General features: G+C 44.1%; 1 protein-coding gene across 1 annotated transcript in view; it reads right to left on the bottom strand.

Annotated features, from left to right (window-relative positions):
• The window catches only part of FRAS1 (Fraser extracellular matrix complex subunit 1), a 159,037-nt gene extending 140,401 nt beyond the window's left edge, over positions 1–18,636 (bottom strand). Inside the window, 2 exon segments of the mRNA XM_030477972.1 lie at positions 14,201–14,232; positions 18,469–18,636. Coding sequence (XP_030333832.1) covers positions 14,201–14,232; positions 18,469–18,550 — 114 coding nt within the window. The 5' untranslated portion in view covers positions 18,551–18,636.
• Positions 18,637–27,404: the final 8,768 nt, after the last annotated feature.

Raw genomic sequence — 27,404 nt, 5'->3', positions numbered from 1 at the left:
TTTAAGTGTTGACAAAAGGGCTTCTGACAGCCTGGACAGGTAGGTACAGGATGACACACTGGGTACCCAAATCTATCACTAGACAGAAATGCCATGCTGAGTGAATAACTGGCCAACACTGGGGTGCTAATCATGGCAGGAAAAGCAGCTTAAGTGCACAGCGCACTCCTAAGAGGCAAAATACTATGGATCATGCCTTTTCCTAGGGGTTTCAAGAGGCTTTCCTCTGATCTCATGGATATTTCTTTGCCTGAAGCAAGGAGAATTGACACTCTTACATCTTGTGAGCTTAGATCTTCCCCCACAAAATGGTATTTGCACATTGCAGTGAGGGCAGGTCAGGGTAACTCCTGCACACTCCTCTCCAAAGTGTGAGGAGATCCAGATCACCACTCTTCTACAGCCAGCAAATCCTCCTGATTCACCAAAAGGATCCCATGATGTTATGGGGCCAGGCTGTTTGCTAAAATGACTAAGAGAAACTCTACGCTGCACAATACTAAAGCAGGACAGACACACGGTTATTAAGCTGTATCATCTTCCAAAAGAAACAGCAGGATCAGTGTTGTCTTAATTAAGTCTGCTCAGAAGAATCAAAGTATTACTAAACAAAACAAAAAATACATTACAGAGGTCAATTATTTTAAACTCAGTTCTACTTTTTACCATGCCAATGCGTCTCAGGCCAATATGAAGAGGACTACAATGATAGCATCCTAAACCAGAAAAGGGACAGACCTCTGCCAGGACATGGCACTGAAGCACAGAAACAACAGAGACAAAGGTCTGCAGCGCTCCAACATACCGCACTTGTATTTTCCCTTCTATAGGAATTGGGATTTGCCTTCCCATTTAAAAACCTGTAGAGGCAAAACACAGCTCCTTGTGCTGCAGCATAATTTAACTGTGTTCCCAGCACCATGCCTTACGATGCCTTTCAGTGCTTTGCCTGTAATTTCTAGCAGAAAAGCCAGCCAAGACGTTCCTGCCAATGTTTACCTTCTCAAAGGGAAGCCTGTAACATAAGATTCCTCACTCCATCAGTCTGACAGCACTGAGTTTCCCTAACGCAAACATAGTCAGTTTGTGATGACAGACAAGTTATAGAAAGTGCTCACGGGCAGAGGGAGCACATTATGGATTATTTAAATCTCTCCTGCCCCATAACACTGCATTTTCAGTCCTTCTCTCGTTTGTCACCAAGCTTTGACTGTAATAAGCACACAAAGAGATTTCACTTTATTTGCCAAGGTAACACAACATGAAATTCTGGGACAAATTCTGCTCAATTTATATTTGACTGTGTCTCAGTTAATTCCATTTTATGTAATAGGATAACTCCAGATGTCTTTGAAAGTAGCACATTAGACTTTATTTTGTCATTAAATTTTAAATAGATTTTCATTAAGTTTATTGTTTCATTCTGGGAATCTTTGTTTTAAATAAAACATGGAAGAGAGACTTAAGAATTACTCCTTAGGTCACTCAATGGATGCATATAATCCACTTGTGTTCAGAAAGGTTTCCCTGCAACAGCAGATTGGGGCACTTCTAGAATCCCTTTCAGAAGCACAATGATCCCACAGTTGCACTGAGAAACTGAGATAGAAAGAAGTAGATGCAATTTTTTAGTGCTTCCAATGTAAAATGAAACCTAGGTTTTCAAAATGGAACACTTCTAAAATTCTGATTCTTAAAACAACACTGGAATCCAAATGTACCAAGTTACTTTTACTCTGTAATATTGTGAAATTAACTGTAAATTAACTCCTTAAATACTCAAGAAAAGCAGGCATTTTACAGATATAGAAGAATCAATAAAACTGCAAAAAAAGTGGGAAAGAAATTGCTAAGTTTGCTCTTGTTTTCACCCGAAACCACTCCACCAGGCTCAATGCAGAAAAGGATTTTCTTCATCCACTAACTGAGAACAGGCTCTTAGTGTGTCAGTAATGACAACTCTGCCTCAATCAGCGTAGGCTTTCAAGTTCGTAACTAAACAACCAACCCCATATTTCATTTGAAAATATGAATATCCAGGAACCACAAAAGAATACTTACAGTGCACTGGTCTCGTAATTATTCCCACATGACTATGACCGAATCTATTAATGCAGGACAATGGATGAATTCCCAGGAAATGAACAGGTTGACATTTTCGGGGAGACTACACTCCCATTAGAAACAGGATTTCTAGTTTGATAACTGAGATAAAGGGTATGTACATATCTGCAAGGTCTAAAATTTCTCATCTTTGTCATCTCGCTGCAGGACACTCACTTTCAGCTCCCATTGATGTCACTGAAAATTTATACTCATTATCCAACTTAAATTAAAATTTCCAATTTTTGAGCCTACAAAACGTTCAATTTTGATCTCCATAAAACACACAGGAAGCTGTTCATGAAACTTCTCAATTTTTTTGAGTAACGAAACATCTGGCTCAAAATGCTTCAGATTAATACAGGAAGAATTCATGTTCAGGATTTATCATTTGTGTGTGGAAGGAGAGCTTTTTCCTCAGAAACACAGTTAAGGGTGTCTGAAAATGCCTCGGACTTTCCCTCAGCCACAGTATTCCAGCTGGTAATATAAATATACACCTGATGCTGAGCTCATGGGGTTAGTTAGAGGATTCATGACTGAGTGATTCTGAAGTAGCTATAATGATTACAAAATCGAGTAAGCACCGAGCATTTTATTCTAACGGGTCTCCTTAAGCTACAGCTCCACAATAAATCACAGCACCAGGAGGATTACAGTGGTCTTCCAATGGAAGTGGGTTGTATGTATTCTCAGTAGAAGGTATTTAATATGCATGTCAGAAACACAGACATCTTAGCATTATAAACTTCACAGCATCACGTGGCACTCTTTACGGCCGCTTTCAAGGCTGACAGAGCTGAGCAGTGATATAAAATCAATGCTTCCCATCTGGAAGAGCTACATATTTGGGAATTTTCTTCCAGCTATTATATGTCTTCCTGAAAACACCAAGGAATATCTTAGGCTTCTTGTGAAATTCAGCAGTTACAAGAGCAACAACTGGAGAGCTGATGTTTACTGAAAAGGCTCAAAGAATGATTTATCCTGGACACCTTTGAATCAATTAATTTAACAAGCCTGTGCAACAGCTATAACGGTGAGGGGGTTATACTGGCATTTCTGATGGGGTCACGTTATTCATGGGAAAAAAAAACCCAACAACCTGGAAGGTGAGGAATTCCACATGGGACCGCTGTGAGGGCACAGTACTCCAATTTTGCCTGAAGTTTACAATGGATTAGAACACTGATAATCAATTTCAAATGTTTGAGCATTCACCAGTTTCTTGTAACTTGTTCACCCGAGATGTCTGAGGACAAAGAACAATGTCTTTCTGGCAGGTAGGAGCAGGTACCAATTCCCTCAGCAGCAGCCTTTCTCCATAGTTCTTGCTATTTCTCCCAGCTGTATCCCTGAAAGCACACCTAAAGGAACAGGACATAGGACAAACATTTCTAGGCTTTGCCAGTCAAGGTAGTTCTGCTTTGACCCCTGAACCAGAGAGTGTCAGGTCCTGCTTTTCAATCCTAAAGGCCCCTTTTTGTTGCCTACATGACTATTCAGCTACCCAGATGCAAAGGTCAACCCTAATAGACTTGTCTGGTACTTTGCGAATCAGTTGAACGGATCACATCCAAACTATCTTTTATGTATTTGGTGTTATTTTGTCTTAACAGAAGCATCTAAACCAGACTGCTTCATTTGTCCCAACTCATTTTCCTGTCAACTGCTGCCATTCCACAGAGAGCTGTTTATATGGTAAGGATAGAAGAAATTCAAGATGTACTAACAGTTTCTTTCCCATTTCTAAACAAAACCAGCTTGGTTTAGGTTTTTCTCTACAGAGGGAGAAAGTTTCTTGCTGATATATAATAGTAGCTTCAATGTTTCTACCTCAAGATTGAGACTAGGATTTTCCTGTACCCTCACTACAGGGAAGCACCCAATTTCCAGTCAATGCCAACAAGATTTGGGGCTCCACTTTCCTCAGTTACCTTAGAAATTCAATCTAAAAGTTCTTTGGGGGTCATAACAAAAGTACAGCAAAGTTCTATTAGTTCTTGGCATTCATATCCAGGCCCAATTATTTTCCAATCTAATTCTTCTGCTAGCACAAAATTCCCCAGTAAGCTGCCCAGCATTACCCCAAAGAAAACTTTCAGGGCTGTGATACAAACCCCTGATAACCAGTACTGCAACAGAAATTAAAAGCATTGATAGAATCCAGAGCTGCTGGAAATAGATGCACTTTTATGATGCAATGAAATCCCATTATCTTCTAAGGTGCCTTGCAGCAAGCAACTTGCCCACACCTGTATGGAGTGATAAACAGAGAGAATCTGTGTGCATTTAGGAAGTTGAAAGAACATCTCAGACACGCACATTAGTGCAATTGCTTGCTCCAGTGAGCCACAGCAAATAAAGCAAGCAAACATCTCAAGTTACTTTTTTGCTTCAGCCTTTTGTCTTCATTTTCCCTCTCCTAAAGCTACTGATGTACACATATATCCAGAGTGTAAACACCACTTCTGTAAAACATCGTCTGGGGATAACTAAAATGATATTGACTTTCTCAATCAGTTCAAAGTCATCTGATGAACATTAATGTTATGTTCCTGGAATGTGATTACAGATTTTTGAGTAGCCCATAAAAGCTGTAAGATGACCAGAAGTCTTCAGAATTGTGCCCCACTGAGTGATTTCTGCAGCTCTGAAGAGAGAGAAAATCAGTTTTCCAGTGAGCTGTCCTTTACAAGTCACGCAAGAAAGAGGAAAAGCAAAGCAAGGGCTGATTATTCAGAATTCAAGTCACATTTGACACAGAAAGATCCAGTGAAATCCCTTCTGGAAAAGCAGACTCTGACTTCCAACCCAAACACCCTCTTGCCTCTTCTGCTTGTGGCCCTCAGATCTGCTGTTGTCTGGCACAACTGAAAGCCCCTCACAGATCGAGGGGTCTAGCCTCATGTATGTGCACATAAACCTACCCTTACTAACCTCACTGAATAAAACTGCTCCTCAAGTATGAAGACATGCTTCAGTGCTCCACAAAGAATGGCGTTGGCTTATGCTTTCATAAGCACCTGCAGAATATAATGAATCTACAGATTTGATGAGCACCATTTTCCATCTCTGCTTTTATCATATAACCCACTACGGACGGCAGCTGTTGTATTTTCTCCCAACATTTTCACCAGCTGCAGGACACTGCTTCCAACTCCATAGCTTTGGGATTTGCCCTCCCAAACCTCAAGAGGAAGGTTTTCAATGCAAGACCCAGGTTGGGCACACACAGACCACTATGACAATGGTTTGTTGCCAGTTTCAGCCCAGCAAGAAACTACATTTGAGGCAGGTGATGTGAGCTGTCACCTTTCTATTGCTATATTACTTTGCGTTGTCCACAGGTCTCACCTTTTAACACACGACAGGCTTTTTTCACTGAGCAAACACGATTTCTATCATTTCTCTTACCAATTAACTAGCCATCTCAACCCCTGCCCTAAAGAGAAAATGCAAACGGGAAACCTGAGCAAGGTTTTGATAGGGCTGAGGAGAGGGAAGGAATGAGGAAGTGACCTCACAAGGGAAAAAGGATTTTTTCACCCTGGGAATTTAAAAAGGAAAAGTAAATGACAAATTACAAGACGTTACTTCCTAAACAAGGCTCTTCAAATGCAATCCAGACAGACGGAAGGCACAATGACTTGTAAAATTTATAAATGCTGGGCAACTGTTAAATTGTTGTCCTAGTGAAGCAATCCATGAGAAAGCCAACACCTCCTGTCAAGGCTCTGGCATATAGCTCCTATAGCTGTGTTGTCAAATGTTAATCATCTACTTCAGTCAGTGTTCGTGGATGAATGGCTACCATCCAGGAAGATCACTGAAACGGAAAACAAGGAACAGGGCAGCTCTTGTAAAGACCCTGATCTCCAAATACAGCTGATGCCAGATCACCTCCCACAACACAGTGAAGATGGGAGCACGAGCCTTTCACCAGCCAGGATGAAGGATAAAGAGGAAAGACCTCTGATGCAGAACACTACAGCCAGCAGATACTCACACCATGGAAAAACCCCACAGGCTGCAGAAAGTCTTTGTAGACAGCCCAGGGGCCCGGATTAAAGCTCGAAAGCCCTACAACCCACAGAACCATTTCCTTCAGTTTATTAATTTGTGCATGTTTCTTTTGTGCTATCTAAAGTAAAGATGAGGTGATTTAAAATCTCTTTTTGCCCCACCATGTGTGCCTGAATGTTTAGAAAGAGCACCCCACAGGTTCAGACCTGGAGCCAAAGGCTGTCCTTAAACACACACAGACAATGGAGGAGCAGCACAGGCTCACCAGTGGGCCTGCACCGCTAGAATATGAGATCCCATTTACACAAAGGGAAAAGGAACAATTTCTGACCAGCAAGTGTATCATGAGAAAAGACAGACATGTAAATATGCACAGAAGAGTTGAAGGAGGGAACTGTATGATAATTCTAGTGTATTTGCAGCCTCCTGCGAAAGAGCTGTGAAATACCCATCTCAGGTAAGTATGGCAGATCATCTCAGGGTAAGCAAAGATACTGGCTTCATGCTTCGCTTGCATCCAGGTAAATGTTATGACCCAGTGCTTGATGTAGAAAGGTCTGCCTCACCCCTGCTTTGGTATCCCATGAAAAGGACATGGCCACACTGAGAGCAGTGCCTGGAGAAATCAAGGGAGTGCCCTGCAGATGCACCTACCAGGGCTGTGGGGACCTCAACTCCAGCCCAGCTCCAAGCATGGGGGAAGTGAAAGATGCTGCTTCTGCGAGACCAACCACCAGTCCAAGGTGCAGGAGAAAGGTGCCTGGCCACCAAGAAAGGGCTCCACCACCCTTCCCCCATCCCAGTGTTTATCTCTTTCCATATCCACTGCAGAGCAATGTACAGGCAGCTGTTGAACAAACTTTGTGTTGTATGCATTTGTGTTTCATATTATGAACAGCCTCTCAGTTGCAGCTTGTGTTACTTGCTGCTTTCCTCACTGAAACACAGATGGAGGAAGGAAGGGGAGCAGCATTTACCCTTCTCCAGGCAAAGCCACAGTTCAGTTCTGATGTGCAAACACCCTCCTGAAACGGAAGACTCCATAAAGCAACAGCTTATGGAGTTGCCCCAGAGCCATAGTTTGCCAACTACAGCTGGCAGTAGAGCAGTATAGTTTGAGCAGATCCTTCTGGGGTTTTAAGAGACTTTAGCACCCAACTTGGCACTTCCTCATTACAGAAGTTTTTAATATAGCCAACTGATGTGTAAAGATGTGTAAAGATGTTAGAGCTCCACAGCACTTCTTTTCAGAGGTAAAAGTGAAAAAGGAACTACAAAAACGCACCCCTATGCAAACTGTGCTGACTGTATGTATTGTATCACACCCCTTATATGGAGATATAAAACTAACATGAATAAAATCTCACGTTTAAGTGTTATTTTGTATTCAAAGCAAGTTTCAAGTTGCTACAAAACAAAATAAATGTGGTAATTCTAGAACACGCAAGCTCTCAGCTATGCTAACAGTGTTGTGTTTCCTTAGAAAAGGAGAGTTCATTTTTTCAGCCCCGAAAACGACATTTAGAAGTCTTCTGCATGAGAGCCACTAGTATATAATAGAATACTTATTACATATTACGTGCCTTGGTCCACAAATTAATTAAGAGACAAGAGTTCACTACATCCTCAGGAGAAAAATCTTCATGTTATATCTAAGCTTCTTTTACCTGCTACCATGAAATAGCGAGCCTACCCCCGCTCCTCTATAGCATACCGCTGTTTTCAAGGAACACAAAGGAAGACACACGCAGCACACGCTTTATGAAAAAACAAACAAACACTTTTGTCTTTATTTTTGATCTCAGCCTTCCAAAACCCACAAGCAGAAGGGATTTCCTACATGAGAAGCATCTCATTATTCTATTAATAAACCCTCACTTCTTACCATTCATATAATGGAAAGGTCTATTCTCCATCGCCTTGCACTTCCATTCATAGCCACTAACATTAGATATTGAGCCCTACATGCCACATAAAACAATAATGCAGCAAGCCTCCAACACGAATAACCCGTTACCTCCCTACTACTCATGTCTATGTGGGAGATAGCCCAGGAGCAAATCTGGAATGCAGGCTACTTGAAGAGGAACGCCGAGGGCAAAGCAGATAATGTCAGAGTGTTCTGTAAAACCTGCACTTGGACAGTTCCCAGAAGGGAGATTCATGCTGCTGTAAACTAGAGTTTATAGCTAACAAGTGTTATATGCATGTTATAAACAGAAATTTATAGCTTTGTTCCCTGGTGGAGCTGAGGATGTACCCTGGGCTAAGTAGTGGCATTTAAATCACATTATTTAAAAAATAAAAACAAAACCATTTTGACCATTATAAGAGCTAGCAAGCAAAAACCTCCAAATCTTCAGTTCTGATCTCATTTTTCAATAGTAACTTATTCTACTGAAGAAATTAAAGTGAGGCTCATTTTCCACTGTTAATTTGAAACATTCCCTAACCACAAGTGCTTTGCACCTAATATTGGTTTTAATTAGTCACTAAATTTATTCTGAATAGAAGCTATCTAGAGTGAGAGATTTAACATTGGGGGGGGGGAAGGAAAAAAAAAGGCCCTTTCTACTTATTTTATTTCCCCTTTCATTTCTGACTCAGCACAAACTACAGATGAAGACAGAAATCTGATTTAGAAAGCATTAAAATCAGGCTTTCTTTAAACTTCTGACAACAAAATGGACACATGTAACTGCAAGATGGTAGCAAGTCTATCAGACCATTTAAAGGGATGCTTTTTATTGAATGAGAACGTGTTATATGCACTTCAAATTGTTCTATTATCACAAACTTTTACACTTTTAGCATCAACATTTTCATGCACTTCTTTCTTCAGACACAGAACCTGAAAGTAGCACTTTGCGTTTGCACTCTGATTATACTTACCACTGAAATGAACTAAATAAACCAAACGTAATCATGTAAAAACCATCTCCGGAGCTGAGAGAGCAGCTACCTTCAGTACAACACAGCCCAGTGCCTCCACCGTTTCCTCTCTTTATCTTTTGCTGTTCGCCCCATCAGTCCTCTCAAGTGTTTATATGAAAATTAAACTTCATACATTACGCTGATGATCTGATTTATAATAGAGCTGATGGAAGTTGTATTTATACAATAGCTATCTGCCAGCATATGAATTATAATTTTGTGACCTCTACAAAGACTGATAGCAAAGCAGAATTAAAAAGAAGATGAAAAGCTGAATTATCTGAACAGCCACAACAATTCTTTTTCTCTTTTTTTTCTTTTTTTCTAGAAAAGGCATGTTGGTTTTTTTGACTGACTGCTAAAACCCTAAGTCTCTCTTTTCAAGATACTTAGGTCAACAAAGCATTTCAATGCTTTGTCCTGAGTCCTCTCCCAGGCAGTTTCAAAAGGAAGAAGGGAAGCAAAGTTTTTGGTAGAAACACAAGTACAGCACCATTTACTATGGGCTTTTTACTCTGTTCATAATTTTCATTCAAACTCCATGATTGAGAACATTTCCTTTCAAGAAAAGCTGCCTGGCTTGTTTGGTGCTTTACAGGGTTAAAAAAGCCCCTTATGTGTCTCATGAAACTTCCAAAGGAATTTGCCAGTCCAGAAATTCATCCTCATGTTTGTTACCAGCAGCTGTTGCAACAGACAAGGTGCCTGTTTTAACAGAGACAAAATAAGGATTTACTGGAGACTGCGCAGCTGGACTTGTCCTTCCTTATTGCAGTGTCTACCAGACACCAAGTGTCATTTATCAAGTCATGCTTTCCATTTAAACCAGCTCCCACCTTAATCCACAGCCCAGTGCTTCCCCTCTCCTCCTCCCAGGGCTGAAAATTCTTCTTGGCACAAGCCAGCTGGCAGGAAGATGCAGGCATGGACTTGATCAATTCCTCCCACACACACTTAGTGGTGGGAATGTCTCCTCATCCCCACCTACACTACCCTCCAGCTACAAAAAAAAGCAGTAACGTGTATTTTCTTCTTTGCTAAGTAAAGAAGCAGCTGCACTGGTTGTGTGGACCTGAAAACTCCCTCCAAGGTGAACACAGAGGGAGGAACACGAACCTCTGCAGCACAGTTGGAAACCAGAGAAATGTGCTTTTCCTCAGAGGGAACACATGAACACAAGCTGACCCTTGATTCACAAGCAGCCAAGTCAGCCAAGCAAGATGCAGAACTTTCGCAGCATTAACGATTCAAGCAACTCTGCAGTGTTTGCATTCGCTACACTTAAATGCTTGATTTATGCACCAAGGATTCTTCAAGTGACTTCAGAGACTTGTGCAGCAAGTAAGATTCCTACAATAACCCAGTAACAGCTCACCTACAACCACTTGCACACAAAACATGGAGATAAACCCTGAATAACAGGAGATACTGAAAGGAAATGGGGTTTCTAACCATAGTTTAAAACACAAAGTTTCTAGGGATTTCTCTTGGAGGTTGTCAACAGCTCTATTACTACCAGAGGCATACATAGTGTGATGCTGCTGCCCCAGGAGAGAGGCATCAAGTGAGGTCACAGTGCTTGTCCCATGCCTTCTTGTCATTCAGAAAAGCTTTTCAGTGAGTAAATGGTTTATAAGCAAACACACCCAGAAGGCACAATCCTCCTCCAGAACAGATTCTACAGAGCGATATCCTTAGCTTGCAGGATTGTCCTGTCACTGGGATTTCTTCACTGAACACTTGCAACTTTCCAAAGTCATATACAAATGCTAAATCCACAAAATCATCACTCCCCAGTTTGCTTCTCTTCTCCCCTCTGGGCACAGCACCAACCCCCCAGCCAAATTTTGCTGTCACATTCATCCCTGCTCTCCTATGTCAGAGCTGAGCTCGTGTTTTCATTTAGCTGATAACACTGCCACTCCTCACACGCACTGATAAAACCTGGGCTGTTCCACGTTAGCACCAGCTGCTTCTTCTCGGTACTATAATCAAGGATTAAGGCTCCTTTTGCAGCTGCTGCATGCACAAGACACTGCAGTTATCTTCTGAAGAAATAATTGTCCATCTGTTCCTCTCTGTTTCCCCTGCCCAGCTTCTTTCCTCTCTCCTGGTCTACTGACTCAAAAGGAACAGTCAGTGAAGTAACAGCAACATGAAAAGCTCAAGGCCAAGAGCAGCTACACTTGGAGGCTGGGTAATGGCTTGGGAAACAGACCAAAGCTGTTCTTGGCTTTTGTAAAGAAGGCTTCACTCATGCTACCCAACAGGTACTCAAACCCAACAGGAAGGGACTGAACCAGCAGGAGTGCAATTTTTGACCCATTCCATAGATTATTCTGTCCGTTAGCACAAGTCTCTAGAAGAGCAGATAGTGAAAGATACATGCAGCAGATTACACACCTACCAGCTCAACACTTACTTCTAAGATGCTTCCATTCAGGGACCCACATGGAGCTCCCTGCAAGGCCAGCTCTAAGTGCTGGCAGAACTGCCTGGTACCCCCGCCCTGAGCACACCACACAGTACTCACCAGCCCTGACAAAAAGGCCAGCGAACACAGCTCCCACCAGCCTGACCAGAGAGATTAAATAGCACCACGCAGACACAGGTTACAGGCAGAACAGGCTTTTACTTTTCTTGTGATCCAGGATAAAGTAGAAAAGAAAATGTGATCATTAAGTATAACAGATATGACATTTCGACCTGCACCTCCAGAATCCCAAACTGGGGATTCAGAAAGAGCCTCCTCCCCAGCTCCAAGGAACACAATTGCACCAGCAAAACCACAAGGCAATTGCTCCCAATCATCATTTGTCAGACAGCTGCATCAAGGCTTTACAAGCACTAGGTTTAACAAACAGAGCAAGTGTCTCACATTCAGGTCTTCAGATTTCATGGGTTTTGAATACAGTGTTCATTCTGAAGCCAGGGAGACTGCAGGAACTAAAGTAACAGCAGTGGCAGTGCTGCTTTTGTCATCTTCTACATCGAAAACTGTCCTGAGACAGCAGCCTTCTGCGAAGATAACACGAGCTCTGCAGCTCTATTGCTGCAGAGCCCACAAGTAGTAACGGCCGTGGAACCACTCATACACTACCTCTAGTGTTTGATTTCTACCATGCTGAACCAAGCCAACTCCAATACTGCTGTCAGGAGTGGCACAAACCAGGGAATGAAACTTCTTCATCTGTAATTTCCATGGTTTCCTGTGCAGTTCCTGCTTTCTATGGGAAAACAGCCACCCAAAGAAACCCATGAAGCAGCATTACAGAGGCACAGGTTTGGTGCATTGTATGGGATATTTTGCCCACACGACTCAGGTATGATGTGGATTTGGACCCGTTTGAGATTGCTAGCAGAAGCACAGAGCCTGTCCTTTGATCTATATTCAATTCCAAAGAGTAAACTAAAGTTACGTTAGGGCATACAAAATGGAAGGAATACCAAAATACTCATGGAAAAGCAAGTGAAGGTTTGTTCCCACCACAAACATCACTCAGACAGGGAAGCAGGCACATCTTCAGACGTGACAATGAACAAGGGGCAGGATAGGTCCTTGTACAAAGAACGACAAGCTCAGTTGTTCAATGCCAGCTGTACACCTGCATCAGTTTTGTGTCTGCACCAAGTTGTACCACAGAGCAATCCTCTTGTACAGCTAATGAAGACTACTACAATTACTGAAGTTGTTTATTAATAAACCCACAATAATCTTACTAAATATGGACATAAAGACAAAATCAAGGATACCAGGAGCAAGTTCTTTAAACATGAAGCACCTAACCTAAAATATCCCATAGTCTTTATGTACAAATGCTATGGCAAGATATTATCGGACCCACACTAGCATTTTAAACACACAGAAACATGAAAAAAAACAAAACCCAACCCAAAGACACACATCAGAACACCAAGAAAACACGAAAGGAAAAAGAAAAATAATAATCTGTGACTGACCTGCCAGCAGCAATCAGTGACGCAAAACCCCTGCCTTTGCTAACCCTTCAGCTCTGATACTGCCCTTCCTGAGCTGCAGTGCTCGGCAGAGAGGAACCTGCCATACAGTTCACTGACGTTGGAATCTAGACAAGCTTTCCAACTGCTGTCAAGACACACATCCTCCACAATGCACTACTAAGAAGAACAAATACATTTACCCTGCTTCAGCTTCCTCCCAACCCACCCACCAAAAACATTTGTCTCCAACAATTCCCCCTACATTCCCTTCTTGGAGCAGGAAAACTTCCAAGACCCTGAGCCCATGTTGGAGGGCCAAAGGAACCACCTGCCACCGGTTATTTCCAACATACCCAGTGGTCGTGTGTTCCACACGCAGAGCACACATCCAGCTTTGCTGGAGAGCTCAGAGGGAAATAAAACCCCAGGCTTCCCCAGACAGCTGCTGCATACTGCCTCCCAAATCCCTGTGCAGGTCTGCTGTGGGATCAGAGGTAGGTACAGAAGTACTCCACAAACGTCTGCTCAGCCATTTCCTTGTCACCCAGAGTACTGAAGCAAGGCAGGTGTTACAGAGCAAAACACTGTTTATAAATTGTTAATAACTGTGATTCTTGTACAAAGTTATTCATGGATTATGTACAGGCAAAGAGGAAGGCTATAAATAAAGAAAATACTTTGGGTTTATGAAGGAGAGTCAGGGTACACAGTACTCGACATAATCAGCTGAGAGGAAAAGGTGTTAAATTATTGTCATTAACACCTTATTAATTCAGGAGAAAAAAAACCCCCATTGGCATTACAGTGACATTTTACAAGACATCACCTCTATCCTGCCTAGGACTGTACGTTTGTGATTCATATGGCTTCCAAGAACCTTGAATTCTCATGCATCTTTTCATGCAGCAGACAAAGGAGCCCCATTTAGAAGCAGGCAGAGCTGTGCTGAGGAGGGGAGTGGCTGGGTTCAAAGGCTCAGAGAGGATTTTGAACCTCTCCAAGGGCAGTATTTATTTTGCTGTTGTTTTGCAGCAGGCTGAAGGCTCATAGCTCTGTGACCTGCTGCAAGACCAGCCATCCCCATTGCAAAGGTGACAAAACAAATCAGGAATTAGGGTCAAGTTCAACAGCAGCTTCTCAAACACTTTCCCAGCATAACATATTCAAGTTTACCTACCTCAAACAACGAGCCTTGGTAGACACAGGCACCTGCAGGACAAAATTAAAAACATAAAGAGATTAGACACTAGCACGCTCTCCAGTGAGCCTGCCATGTAACAGAGTGGCCACCTCTAGCCATGTGCTTGCCAGCAACAACACAAATGGAGTTTTGGTGCAGCAATGCAACCTCTGGGTAAGCTTCAGACTGCAGTGTCAGGGACTCTGGCCAAGGTGGACTCAAGAGTTGGAGAGCAGCACAAAGAAAGCAGAGATAAAAGAGGAGTCAAAGTAATGCAGATGGTCTTCAAGAAGGGGTTAGCACACGCCTCTGCAGCACCTCACCAGACCACTGACGAAGCTTCACAGCATCCTAACTGCAAGAAGTTGCCCAACCTTTCTCAGACAGAAGGCAAGGACACAGAAAACAATTAAAGAAAGCAGGAGAATGCAGGGAAAGGGGGCAGACACTAACCTCATGAGAAGCATGGCACCATCACTAATAATCACCAATTAATTACCATCACTAATAATTTTGAACAGAGCTTGCATCACAACCCGTTCCCACAATCACCTCACACTCTCTCAGGACAAATTCAGATATTTGGTGCCACTTGTGCGAGGGCACATGTTCTCTCCCCTCACTGTCACATAGGCTGTCCCTGATTAAGACAGGAATTCTCACAACATACAGGTAAGATGAAGCTCATAACTATAGCATTGAATAACTGCCTGAGCTCTCACTGAAAAAACAGGAAGCCATGGCCATCTAAGGGCAAAATGTGACCCTTAAACATGCAAGGTTACAGGGCTTTTGAATCGCAATCTCTTCTATGTGCTCCTATAAATCCTTTTACATTTACAGGAGAAACAAATAAGCACACATTTATACACATAAGAACACTATGATGGTAAGAAAGGTCAGCATAGATCCTCACCCCTAAATCACTCCCCTCCATGGGCAACAGGTCACATTTGATGTAATGACAGGCTCATGGGGCTCCTCCTGCTTCAGTCATCCTACTCCTCACCACAGACACTGCCAGCCCAGAGAAAGGTTCTCCAAGTGAGTGATAGAGACATACACTCATTCAAGCATACTTTATATATTCTACTTAATAAATCAAATAAGAGGTTAGAAAATAAAACCATGAATAAGCTGAATGGCAGTTCTTTCATCAATTTTCTGGGAAACAGCCCTTCTCAAACAACTACACATATCTGTCTACTGAAAACGTGACAAGCATGTGAAATCAAAAGCAAACCAAGAAACTCAAAGATGAAAAGAAAAAGAGAACGCGGGAAAAGCTGCCTCAAGGGACCACCCAGAGAACTAAGAATTTCCTCGTCCAACAGTGGTGTTTCCCATATAATGCAGATTAGACAAATTTGTACAGAAAACCTTGGAGCTACAGTTATGAATCAAAAGCTCCTCCTTCGAGCTGGTCTCCGGCTCAGCTACAGAGGCAGCACGGGGAATTACTTTCTCTTGCCAAGAAGATAAGTCACAAGAGCCCAATCGTGTTGCTCTCAAATTCAGCAGCTACCTTTTTTCTCATGTTGACAGCAAACAAATGGAGCACAGACTGAGCACCAAAGAGGACCATCATACCAAAACACTGGGTTTCACTCTCACACCCATGTAGTCCCACACATACCACCCCATAAACCATCTGGTTAACCACTTCAGCAATTACCTGTTCATTTATTTACTTGACTTTTTCTGTAAACACAACCTGCTATGCAAAAAAACCAACACTTGACCATACCTTGACTTCATGTTACTGCATTGATTTTCAAATACCGACTATCTTCCTGCCCCCCACACTCTTCTTTTGGCAAGATAGGATGATTTCAAGGTTCATCATCCAGCTGCACCTCAAAACTCAGTGCAAAACAGAAGGTGACATACTGTCGGAAGGCAGGGGAGGCCTTATAACAATCTTCCATACCTAAAGGGGGTCTACAAGAATCTGGAGAGGGACTTTTGATAAGGGCACATAGCAGTAAGACAAAGCGAAATGCTTTAAGTTGACAGAGGGGAGATTTAGATTAGACATTAGGAAGAAGTTCTTTACTGTGAGGGTGGTGAGACACTGGCATAGGTTGCCCAGAGAAGCTGTGGCTGCCCCATCCCTGGCAGTGTTCAAGGCCAGGTTGGACACAGGGGCTTGGAGCAACCTGCTCTAGTGGAAGGTGTCCCTGCCCATGGCAGGGGGTTGGAACTGGAGGAGCTTTAAGGTCCCTTCCAACCCAAACCAGGCTGTGATTCTGTGTGGGGGGAAAAAAACAAAAATCCTACTTAATACTAGTTAGTTAAGACCAGCACAACTTGATTCGTCTACTCCTAAAAAAAGACTGGCTTCCCTTTCTTTTTTCGCTCACCAACAGCTATAGTTCCTTAAAGGTACCTATGGAATAAATTAACAATGGTTTGACACCCTAAAACGTGAAATATCAGAGCCCCCACTGAGGATTTGAAGACCTTAAAGGGACAGGGGAAAACTATCAGTAACAGAAAAAAAAAATAAAAAAAAAAATAATCAGCATTTCCTACTTTTGCTTCAAGAGGCTGTAATTACATCTTGGGCCCTCTGTGCCAGGCACTATAAACTCAGCGTGAAAGAGCTGTCCTGTGCCAAAAAGCTCATCACCAACAGGGCCAGAGCACAGAGTAAGGACCAAGGCAGCAGGGCAAGAGCAGCTGCCTCAAATAGCCCAGGCAGGCAGCAGGAATGAGGCAGACCTTCAAAATATTCTCTCTCAGCCCTACAGTCTGCTCCCTTCCCTGCACTCAGTAGAGACAGGCTCTGCGCAGCTCATGTGGGACTAGAAAACAAACAGAAAGTCTGATTCTTCCTCTCCATTTAAGCAAAGATGTATTTCACTCCCTCACAAGTTACCAAGGGGGATAACTAGGATATAACCCATCTTTACAGGGCTTTGAAAATCCTTAGTGACAAATACCTTCTAGCTTTTGTTTTAATCCCAACTGCGAGTGAGCCCAAGACATCACACACACGTTAAGCAACATCGCTCTTCCTTACGGTGCCCTGACCTTGTTTGCAGTTCCAAGTCACCAGTGTGATCAAGACTGTTTGCAGAGCTCACCTGAAAGGGTTCCTCAAATGAGCAAATTGCCTTTCATGTATTGAAGAAGCTTGGATGAAATCCTCAAACTTTTAATCATGGTATTTGTGCGCTGGGCACCTTGGATGCAGGTAGTTGGTAGGGTAGTTTTCTGGTTTGGGGTTTTCTTAAGGTAAAAATCAAGTCTGAGTACTGCCCAACAAGTTAACATCCCAAATTCATATCTGACAGCTTCTCACCTCACACACACATAGCTATTTTTAACTACTGTTATTCGCCAAGACAACTACATCAAATGGGAATCACAGTGTTACAGTGGGAGCAGCATTTGGGGAATCTGCCACTTTGCAAACCAACAACTACAGTGATGCTGTCAAAGGAAATGCTGGAAAACAACCTAAGTGCACAAATGTGGCCACACTGCACTCCCAAACTTGAAACATCCTTAATTTCACTGCCTGACAGCATCCTAAGAGCACATAACCTCGTGCTTTTTACAAGTCTCTCCACAGCACTTTTTGAATGACAGAGGAAACCAATGCCCGATGCCTACTAAGGCACTCTTGGAGCACTATTAGAGTAACATCCACACACGCCAAGGTGGACTCAGCCCTCTCCTAAACCAAGGAGAGTGCACGGTCTCATCCATCAGCCCACATCGCCCCACTGGGTCGTTTCTGTGGGTCTGGACAACTAAACCCCACATCAGCCTTCCCGGGTAACCCCACCTTCAGCGTGGCAGGGGGTTTACCGCTGTCCTGGGCTGCCTCTCGCCCTGGGTGAAACGGTGCCGAGCATGAGAGGAAGCCCCGCAGCCCTCGCCCGCCCGGCTGCACCCCGGGGCCACCCTCCCGCTTCCAAGGGGACACGCTCCTCCATCCCCGGGACTTCACGCCCGCCAGCCCTCAGCCTCTTGAGGGCACTCCACCACCACGGAGCGGGAAGAGCCGGGGGGCAGCGGCAGGAGGGGCCGGGACCGGGCACGGCTTCACCCCGGCCCCCCTCGCCCCGCCTGTGGCGAGGCCGCCAAAATGGCGGGGGGCGGGAAGCGGACCCCCGCCCGGGGCAGGGAGACGGAGAAGGGAGGGAAAGATGCCCCAAATCCCCCGGGAGCGGGGGACTTCTCCTCAGCGGGGGAGCTCCCCTTCTCCTCAGAGCACCCGCGGGATGGGGACGGGGCCCGGCGCCACGACTCACCTGAGGAGAAGGAGGAGGAGGCGGCGGGCAGCGCCGCGCTGAGGAGGCACAGCGTCGCCCAAGCGGCGGCCGGGGTGCCCATGGCGGGCGGGAAGGGGAAGGCTGGTGGTCCCGCCGTCCCTCGGCAGGTGCCGGGGCAGCGCCTCCGCCCCCGCCCCGCCGCCAAACTTTCCCCGCAGACAAAGCGGCAGCGGCCCCGCAAGAAATGCTGCCGGAGCCCGCCCGCCCTCCGCCCCGCCCGGCCCCGCCTCGGGCAGCGCCGTACCCCGCCTCCCCGGCACCTTTGGCAGGGGGGAGCAGCCGGTGCCGCCGTGCTCAGCCCCGGCCGTGCCCCTCGGGTGGGGATGAGGGAGCTGAGCTTCCTCCTCCTCACCGGCTGCTACCTGGGGAAGGAGCAGCCCACGGTGAAGCTGCAGCCTGTCCTGGCTGCAGCAGTGATCCGGTGTCTTACAGTTAGGTAAAGCAGGGGTGTTCGTGTGGGAAAGCAGTGCAGGATTGAGAGTAAAAGGGTTGCACTGCACAAGGAGCGGTTGGGGCTGTCCTGGTCAGACATCGATGGGCTGCAGTGGAGAAGGCATCGTCTCAGAGGATTAGGACAAGGGGAAATGGCTTTAAATTGACAGTGGGGAGATTTAGATTAGCTATACGGAAGAAGTTGTTCCCTGTGAGGGTGCTGAGGCGCTGGCACAGGGTGCCCAGAGAAGCTGTGGCTGCCCCATCCCTGGCAGTGTTCAAGGCCAGGATGGACACAGGGGCTTGGAGCAACCTGCTCTAGTGGAAGGTGTCCCTGCCCCTGGCAGGGGGTTGGAGCTGGATGAGCTTTAAGTTCCCTTCCAACCTAAACCGTTCCATGATCTCTAGAGGTTTGAGGCTTTTCATTGTATTTGGGTCTCACTTCTGTTTGCAGGATTATAAAACCAGTGCAAAAGGGGCATGGTCTGTTTACTGAAAGGGCTGTTTTCTTGTCACATAGGTCCATATTGAAACAATCTTTCAATTTCTTCCTTCAATTTCAGTTCCTTCACTCTTCACCCATTATATAGACTTCCTCTACAAAGGAAGACTCAAACATTAACAATTGCAAATCAAGCACTCAAGGTAAGAAAAACTACCAAAACACTCCACAAAGCCCAAGTTCTACTCTTCCGATTATAATATGTTCTCTCTTCAGGCACTTCTTCACACACACACAGTACCATGGCACTTCCCAGCTCCAGGCCAGCCATTGAAAACTTACCATTTCCCACCTCCAGCACTGTACGCACTCAACATAAGATGCTGGAGCCAACTTTTCCAAGTGCTTCTGCAATGTTGGGTTCCTTGAAGTCACAGAATTAAAAAGCAGCCACAATTGTTGAAGTCACAGCCCTTCAGCTGCTACATGCAAAGGCCCAAAACCAAGATTAACTAGAAAAGTTTTACCCTACTTTTACCAGTCTATGAAATAAATCTTATTTTTTTCCAGCTAATTCCAACCTTGGTGCTTCATAGCAGTGTCCTGATTATCATGTAGCAGCCAGTTGTACAAGGCTGGACTGCTGCAGCCGGTTGTGTCTAAGTCTGACTGATTAAATGCAACTATGCCAGCTAAATTTAACAGTAATTCCTCATGGTAATTCAATCTGTTCAGTTTTGATCCCCTTTCTAATGAACACTACCACCTCGAACTCTGAGTTGGAGGTCAAATTTTTTCAGGATTGTATGCCATTAATTACTGTAGCCTAATTCAGCAAACAAATGTGAGAAGTGAAGTGCGCGGCGCGGCACTGACCCAAGATTCAAATGGCAATTTGCATGATGAGTTTCTCAGTGCTTTTACCAAGTTAATACTCATTAGCTATTAACAGGAGGTACTTCTTATAGAAAATAGGAGCAGAGAGACATAATAACTACCACTGCACACACAAACACTAACCAAATATTTCATGCCAATTTTAAATATAGTAGAAATGATTAAAGGAATAAATACACAGGCCCTAGTTCCCTTTTAATTACTCAAGTGAAATTCAGGACTACGTGGCCAAACTCAAAGAACTAGCAAGGCAAAAGAGGTGGAAATAGGAAGAGCAGCCAGGCACAAACAGGGTTCATTAACTCAATAGATAAGGGAAGTCCAAGAGATGCCTGCCACGTAGAGGCGCTCTTACACCAGGTGTATGTTCAACAACAAAACAGCAACTCAGCAGAACGTTTCTGGTTGCTTCCTCCATATAATCATCTTGCCAAAATGCACTGCTTCTTTGACATGACCGCCTCAGAGCCGCCTGGCTCTTGGCTTTGGATCCTCTGAATCTGGGCAGAAACTCAGCTTTCTGGCATCTGCGTGGTTAAGGCACTGCAGGAGAACAGCTCCAAGAGACAGCATTATCTACTGAGATAAGGTATTTCTGAATGACACCACTCCACATACCAGCTGAAATGAAAATTTATCATCCGCTCACGCTCTGGGTGAGGCTGTGATTCTTACCAGTGGATTAACAGAAGCAAGATAGACAGAAATAAATGATTATTAAAGAACAGCAACTGTACCTGTCAGGTGAGCTTCCTTGGTCTTCTCCTTTCACACGTGTCATTGATGTGCTCAGTTGCACACTGGCCTATTTCCTCCTCCTGACACCCTTTTCTTCAGGGGGTGGTCGCACATACAGAAGGAAGCTACAAAGCAAATTGCTTACCTGCACATTTTTTGACTGATTTATGTTGCTGTCCGTCTTTCTGCTGCTGTTCTCTATGCTTTGATTCCCTTTTTCAGCTGTAGCCTCCTCCTCCCTAAGTCTCCCACCTTTCTTTCTGCTGTTTGTAACTCTATTCTCCTTCCTTCCTCCTTTTCTCCACATCTCCAGAGCACTGACCTACTCATCATTCCCATGTTACCATCTTGCTTTTGTCATTTCTCCAGCTTTCTTCCAACAGGTCCTCCTGCAGAGGTCACAATTGCTGACACCCTAAAAGCCTTAAAGCAATAAGGTTTTGCTTTCTGGGAGTGGAGAGCAAACCTACTGCCAGAGTACTTTTGGTAAGAATGCTGGTTTTCACACTTAAAACGAGATCAGGTTTAGGAAGATCAGACCTGCTACTACGCTTCCTTGCACTCCATGTGAGTTTTGCCAGTCATATCTACGTTCACACACATTTGGCAATGTCTCTCTGCTACCACGGTCACCCCCCCCAGTAATACTCTATATTCCAGCTCTTGCCTATGCCCACAAGCTCCAACCCTCTGTCCTGTGTCCTGCTGGACCCTACCCCTTCACACTACCAGCCCTAAAGGTCTTTAAGAAGCCAAGGGATTGAAGAAGAATATCCAGGAGACCTCAAAGTCAACCAAGGCAGCTCCATAAAGTGTGTGTTAATAGCCTGCAGGCAAGAAAATAAAGATCCAAGCTGAGCAACAGAAGATGTGTGATCCCTGAGGGAATCCATTCCTACACAAAGATATTTGAGACAAAAACACAAGTCCTGGAGCAACACAGGAGGACTGCAAAGGTTGAAGTCAATTCTTTTCTCTCTCACCAATGCACCAACACAGAGAAACAAAGCACTTTGTCAGAATTCATACCATTATCATCTCACCACACCTGAAAAAGCAGATTTTCCATCACATGGAGAGAACAAGTATTTTGCCACTATCTGTTAAGGCAGATGGTGTTACAGGTTTTAAATCATTTGAGATGACCCTAAGAGTACCTTACATTAACACTGTTCCAAAGAAGCTGTTGAAATCAGAACAACTCAAAATTCACGATGTACATAATTTTGGAAATTCACCCATTCCATTATATCAATGAAGATCTTTTCCCTCTGGAAAACAAAATGTGCATTTAACAGAAAATATTTCTCAAATTTAGCACCAAGGTCTCCCACACTGTTTCAGAAATTCAAGGTTCTGTAAAGTCTTGTCCTTCACTTTTTTTTTTTTTGAATTCCCAATTCAATACAAAAGCAGCATTTGTTTTGAGTCTATTTACAAGTTATCAAACAAAATAACAAAATAAGCTTCAGACTGTTTAGAGAAATATGAGATGGTTCTAAGACTGAAAACCTGAATGCTGCATCTTGCAAAGCAATGACCCAGCTGTTAACTGCAGCCATATATCTTGGAACTAGCAGCACAAAAAGCCAACAAGGTTGTAGGAATAAACCATTTTTAGCCATTCTTTTGTCAAATCTCTAGGCAGAGGTCAGTTTTTGGCACATCGGCTTTAAGGATCTGTTTCTCTGTTGGCATGAAAACCACTGGTTTGAGTGATCCCAGCCAGACATAACTTATATTCATTCAAAGCCAAGCATGTGCTAGTGCAGACTTACACAGAATAGCCCAAGAAACGTGAAAAAGATCCATCTCATTTCAGCTCTGCTGGCTGAGGTCTCAGAAAGTTTTGAATTTCTTGGAATTTAGCCCATGTGGTCCATACTTCAAACTTCTAACTTCTGGTAGATGGCTTTCTCCATAGAGAAAAGTAAGAGTAAAGGAAGCAACAGCTACAGGTACAAACAATCCACAAACTACAAAGTTACATTGCACCCTCTTCGCTTCCCTGGAGTTCAAAAGTGCACACCAGATGCAAGTCTCCTAACCAATACAAATGAATAAACAGCAAAACCAATCCATCTCTGATAACGCTGAATTCCAAGCAGCAAACCCTGTCAAAGTTGAATGAAAATCTCTACCGGTGGATGTTTTGTTTGGCACAGAAGAGTAACGTGCCAGAGGCTGCAACTGTGTCTTAAGTAATTCACAGTTCTCATATGAAAAGTAATTAAATGCCGTGTAAAGCAGCACAAACTTTCTGGGAGAGGACTTAACACTCATTACCTAACGTGTCAAGGCACTGTCATTGACTAGAAGCTTGGCTTGACTTCACTGTCTTCATGGTTGGTTGCAGAGAGTATTGTGTTACCCGGAAGGATGAAGGATTTATTTCTTTAATTCAAAAAAAAAGAAAGGACTTTTCCTAATCTAAGTGTGAGATCAAGCACTGAATGGGTTTTATCTGGCCAAAGAGAAAACAACTTCCTTCTGTTATATCCTGATGCTGTGATAAGGCTACGAGATTAAATTCTCTCTCATGCTGCACAAAGCCTGATATAATACGTAGTAGTCCAAGATGACTAGAGTGTATCTCAATCAGTCTTTTGTCAGAGGTAAGCACAACTGCTTTATTTACCAATACATGTATGTGGAAAGGACAGATGTGTTTTTAACGTGATGCCGTTAACTCGCTTTTCCAAGGTTATTAATGTCACCTTCTCCCCACTTGGTCAATCTCCCTCGGAAACATTAAAATAGGCTTTTAAAATACTGAAGTGTCTGTAGCTCACTACACACACACACTAGGATACAATGCCTGCCCTTGATTTTAGGGTTAAGTTCTCCAACTTGCTAGGTAGCTTTCACAACACCTTTTTTTACAAAGGCTTTGGAAAGGAAATGACAAGTTGAAGGCCACTCTGACACACTCTAAGAAGAGTCTGTATTCCAAGGTCTGGAAGACCTACATCTAGTAGACACTTCACCCCATCACATAACATCCAAGACTCCAAATCACTATGGAAATAAAAGGAAATTCAATCTTTTCTCAATGTCTCTTCACACTGGTAAGGAGTAAGACACCACCTGTATGTCCTACACATGCATGTACTACGTGTATGTACTACAGATTTTGTTAATAAGCATTTTTAACACACAGTGAGATTAGACCATTAAAAAATATATATTTCCTTCAAGCCGTAATTCATTGATAACAGATGTTTATAAGAATTTGGAAAAAAAAAAAAGCCCCAAATCAAACTTAAAACTAGCTTTCTTCAAATATGAACAACTTGAGCTTTCACTGCCATCCCAACTGCTCACAAACCTGTTGGAAAGCCCTTGAGAAGTAGAATCAGGACGATGTTGTTCTATCTGACTGTCCCAGTCCCCAGAATCCACCCCCCATCTGCAACAAACCTTGGGAGGTAAAAGGTGTCCTCAGGAAAGCTCTGTCACAGGAACCACCCTTGCAATGGTTCAAAGTCCCTGAAATTAAGCTTTATTTTTCACAGGGCACCTCTAGCATAATGTCCCTGTCTACCTTGTTAGCACACCATCTTTTCTCAAAGCTTTGAGTAGTAACTAGCCTGTATACCTGTCACTTCCAAATTTGCCATCTAATAACCAATTTTACTAATATGGAAAATTAAATTTACCTGACTTTATATAAGGGGCATTTTAAAGAGAAAAAGTTTGGCTTTACTTCTCTCTTATTTCTGCATCAGCTGACTTTGTTCCTAGTGACTCGGAGCCCATGCTGCCAGCAATGCAAGCTCAGGCCTCCTCCTGCTGGCAAGATGAAGCTTCCAGGAAATAACAAAATATTTTTAACCACTACCCTTTTTACCGAAAACATTTACATTTTAGGGTTTGGGGGTTTTTTTTAAGCCTCCTTCAGGCTGAGAGAACACGGGCCCTAGCATTTCTCCATTTTAATGACCTATACAACTCCAGTTGCAAAAAAACACTATCAGCACAGGTTTGTATTACAAAGATGCCCATTAGAACACCACACAGGTGGTTTTTTTCCCCTCTCTGTCCTATTTAAGTCAATGTAAATTTTATTATATGGACAAAATTTAGGCCATGGTATTAGCTTCACCCAAAGTTTGGAAGCTGACACTACCAATGGTACTGCAGAATATGAACATAATCGTCCCCAATGCCTGCCTCAGCATTTAGAAACATCTTCCCCCTTTTGGCACAATTAGATTTTTAAACAAACCTCATCAGTGATGTTGTCTGGACAGGCTTTGTACTTCGCCCAGATCTTTCCCAGCAGTTTTGTGTGCTTCAAATGAAGTGCTCAGCCCAACATCTTTGACTAGCCTAACTCACAAGCACAGGCAGGCGCACAGCAAAGCCTGGGAAAATTAACAGGAGAGCATTTATACCTAACAAGTTAAATTCAGGACATTTTCCCGCATGACATCCTTGTCTCTATATTGGAGACACATGGATTTGATGGATGGACCACCTGCTGGATAAAGAATTGGCTGGATGGCTGCACGCAAAGAGTTGTGGTCAACAGCTCAATGTCCAACGGGAGACTGGTAACGAGTGGTGATCCTCAGGGATCAGTGTTGGGACCAGTCCTGTTCAACATCTTTGTCGGTGACATGGACAGTGGGATTGATGCGCCCTCAGCAAGTTTGCCGACGACACCAAGCTGTGTGGTTCGGTTGATACGCTGGAGGGAAGGGATGCCATCCAGAGGGACCTCGACACGCTTGTGAGGTGGCCAGTGCCAACCTCATGAAGTTCAACCAAGCCAAGTGCAAGGTCCTACACCTGGGTCAGGGCAATCCCAGGCACTGCTACAGGTTGGGCGGAGAAGAGGTTCAGAGCAGCCCTGCAGAGAAGGACTTGGGGGTGTTGGTTGATGAGAAACTGACCATGAGCCGGCTTCAGTGTGTGCTTGCAGCCCAGAAAGACAACCGTATCCTGGGCTGCATCAAAAGAAGCATGACCAGCAGGTTGAAGGAGGTGATCCTGCCCCTCTACTCTGCTCTCGTGAGACCCCACTTGCAGTACTGTGTACGGTTCTGGTGTCCTCAACATAAAAAGGACATGGAGCTGTTGGAGCAAGTCCAGAGAAGGCCACGAGGATGATCAGGGTTGGCTCGAGCACCTCCTGTATGAAAAGATGGGGCTGTTCAGCCTGGAGAAGAGAAGCTGCGTGGAGACCTCATAGCAGCTTTCCAGTATCTGAAGGGGGCTACAAGGATGCTGGGGAGGGACTCTTCATCAGGGACTGTAGCAATAGGATGAGGGGGTAATGGGTTCAAGCTTAAACAGAGGAGATTTAGATCACATACAAGGAAGAAGTTCTTCTCTGTGAGGGTGGTGAGGCCGTGGCACATGTTGCTGTGGCTGCCCCATCCCTGGCAGTGTTCAAGGCCAGGCTGGACGGGGCTTGGAGCAACTTGGTCTAGTGGAAGGCGTCCCTGCTCATGGCAAAGGAGGTTGGAACTGGGTGATCTTAAGGTCCCTTCCATCCCAAGCCAGTCTGTGGTTTTATCATTTTATGTGCAGGCTGATTTTACTTGACATTTCCAAGACTATGCTCAGCTACAGTACAGAACAGCAACTGTGGGACTATGTTATTTCTAGGTGCTGGCACCCTGGGAAACCCCCAGTGGGTATGGAAAGGCCTTTCTTGCGTCAGGGTTGAGCAGGGTGTTAGTAACATCCCTGTCCTGCTCTTTTAATGTTACCTCCACACCATAGTTTACAGCAAAAGCCCCATGAACTGAGTTTGACCTATACAAAGATTTTTGGAGTGCAACTAATTCCCGTACAAGTCCAGGTTTAGGCTGAGTGTCAGCCTAAATCCTTCACTCCCCACAACTGCATGAATGCCTCCATGGCAATTTCTTCCTTGTTTGGGCAAATGTTTCTGTATGCACTAACTGTGAATTCCGGTTCATCGCCTGCTTCTCCTTAGTTAAACTAACAGCAGTTTCACATAAGACAATTTTAAAGGCAATCATACATCATCTATGTTACTAAATGTATTGCAGCACTCTCTTTTTTCCACAGGAACATCAGTGAAGTCTTCCAATGCTCATAACAATGGGGATTCCAAGCCCAATACATCAACTCCTGCTTTCTTACCGTCGTGCTTTTAGAGGCAAAGAGGCTGTGACCTCAAATGCTGTAACCCAGTAATTCCTCAGAAGTGTTTTTGGCTGAAATGAAGCTACCAACCAAATTCGACACAGCTTGGACAGGAGAAGATGAGGGGTAAATGCACTGAAAATCCCCTTTCAGTGAGAGGAGTAGGGCTCACTGATTGGCCACCTTCACTTGGGTGGTACATGGGAAGATGGTCTTGTCTTTCCCAGCCACCCTCCCAGACATCCCCCCTTCCTGCAAGGGGCAAGCATGCCATGGTTTGCTA

The sequence above is a fragment of the Strigops habroptila genome, chromosome 3, assembly GCF_004027225.2.
Source record: "Strigops habroptila isolate Jane chromosome 3, bStrHab1.2.pri, whole genome shotgun sequence".
Classification (NCBI taxonomy): Eukaryota; Metazoa; Chordata; class Aves; order Psittaciformes; family Psittacidae; genus Strigops; species Strigops habroptila.
Note: the sequence above shows the minus strand (reverse complement) of the source record. Positions and strands in the feature narration are given on the sequence as shown.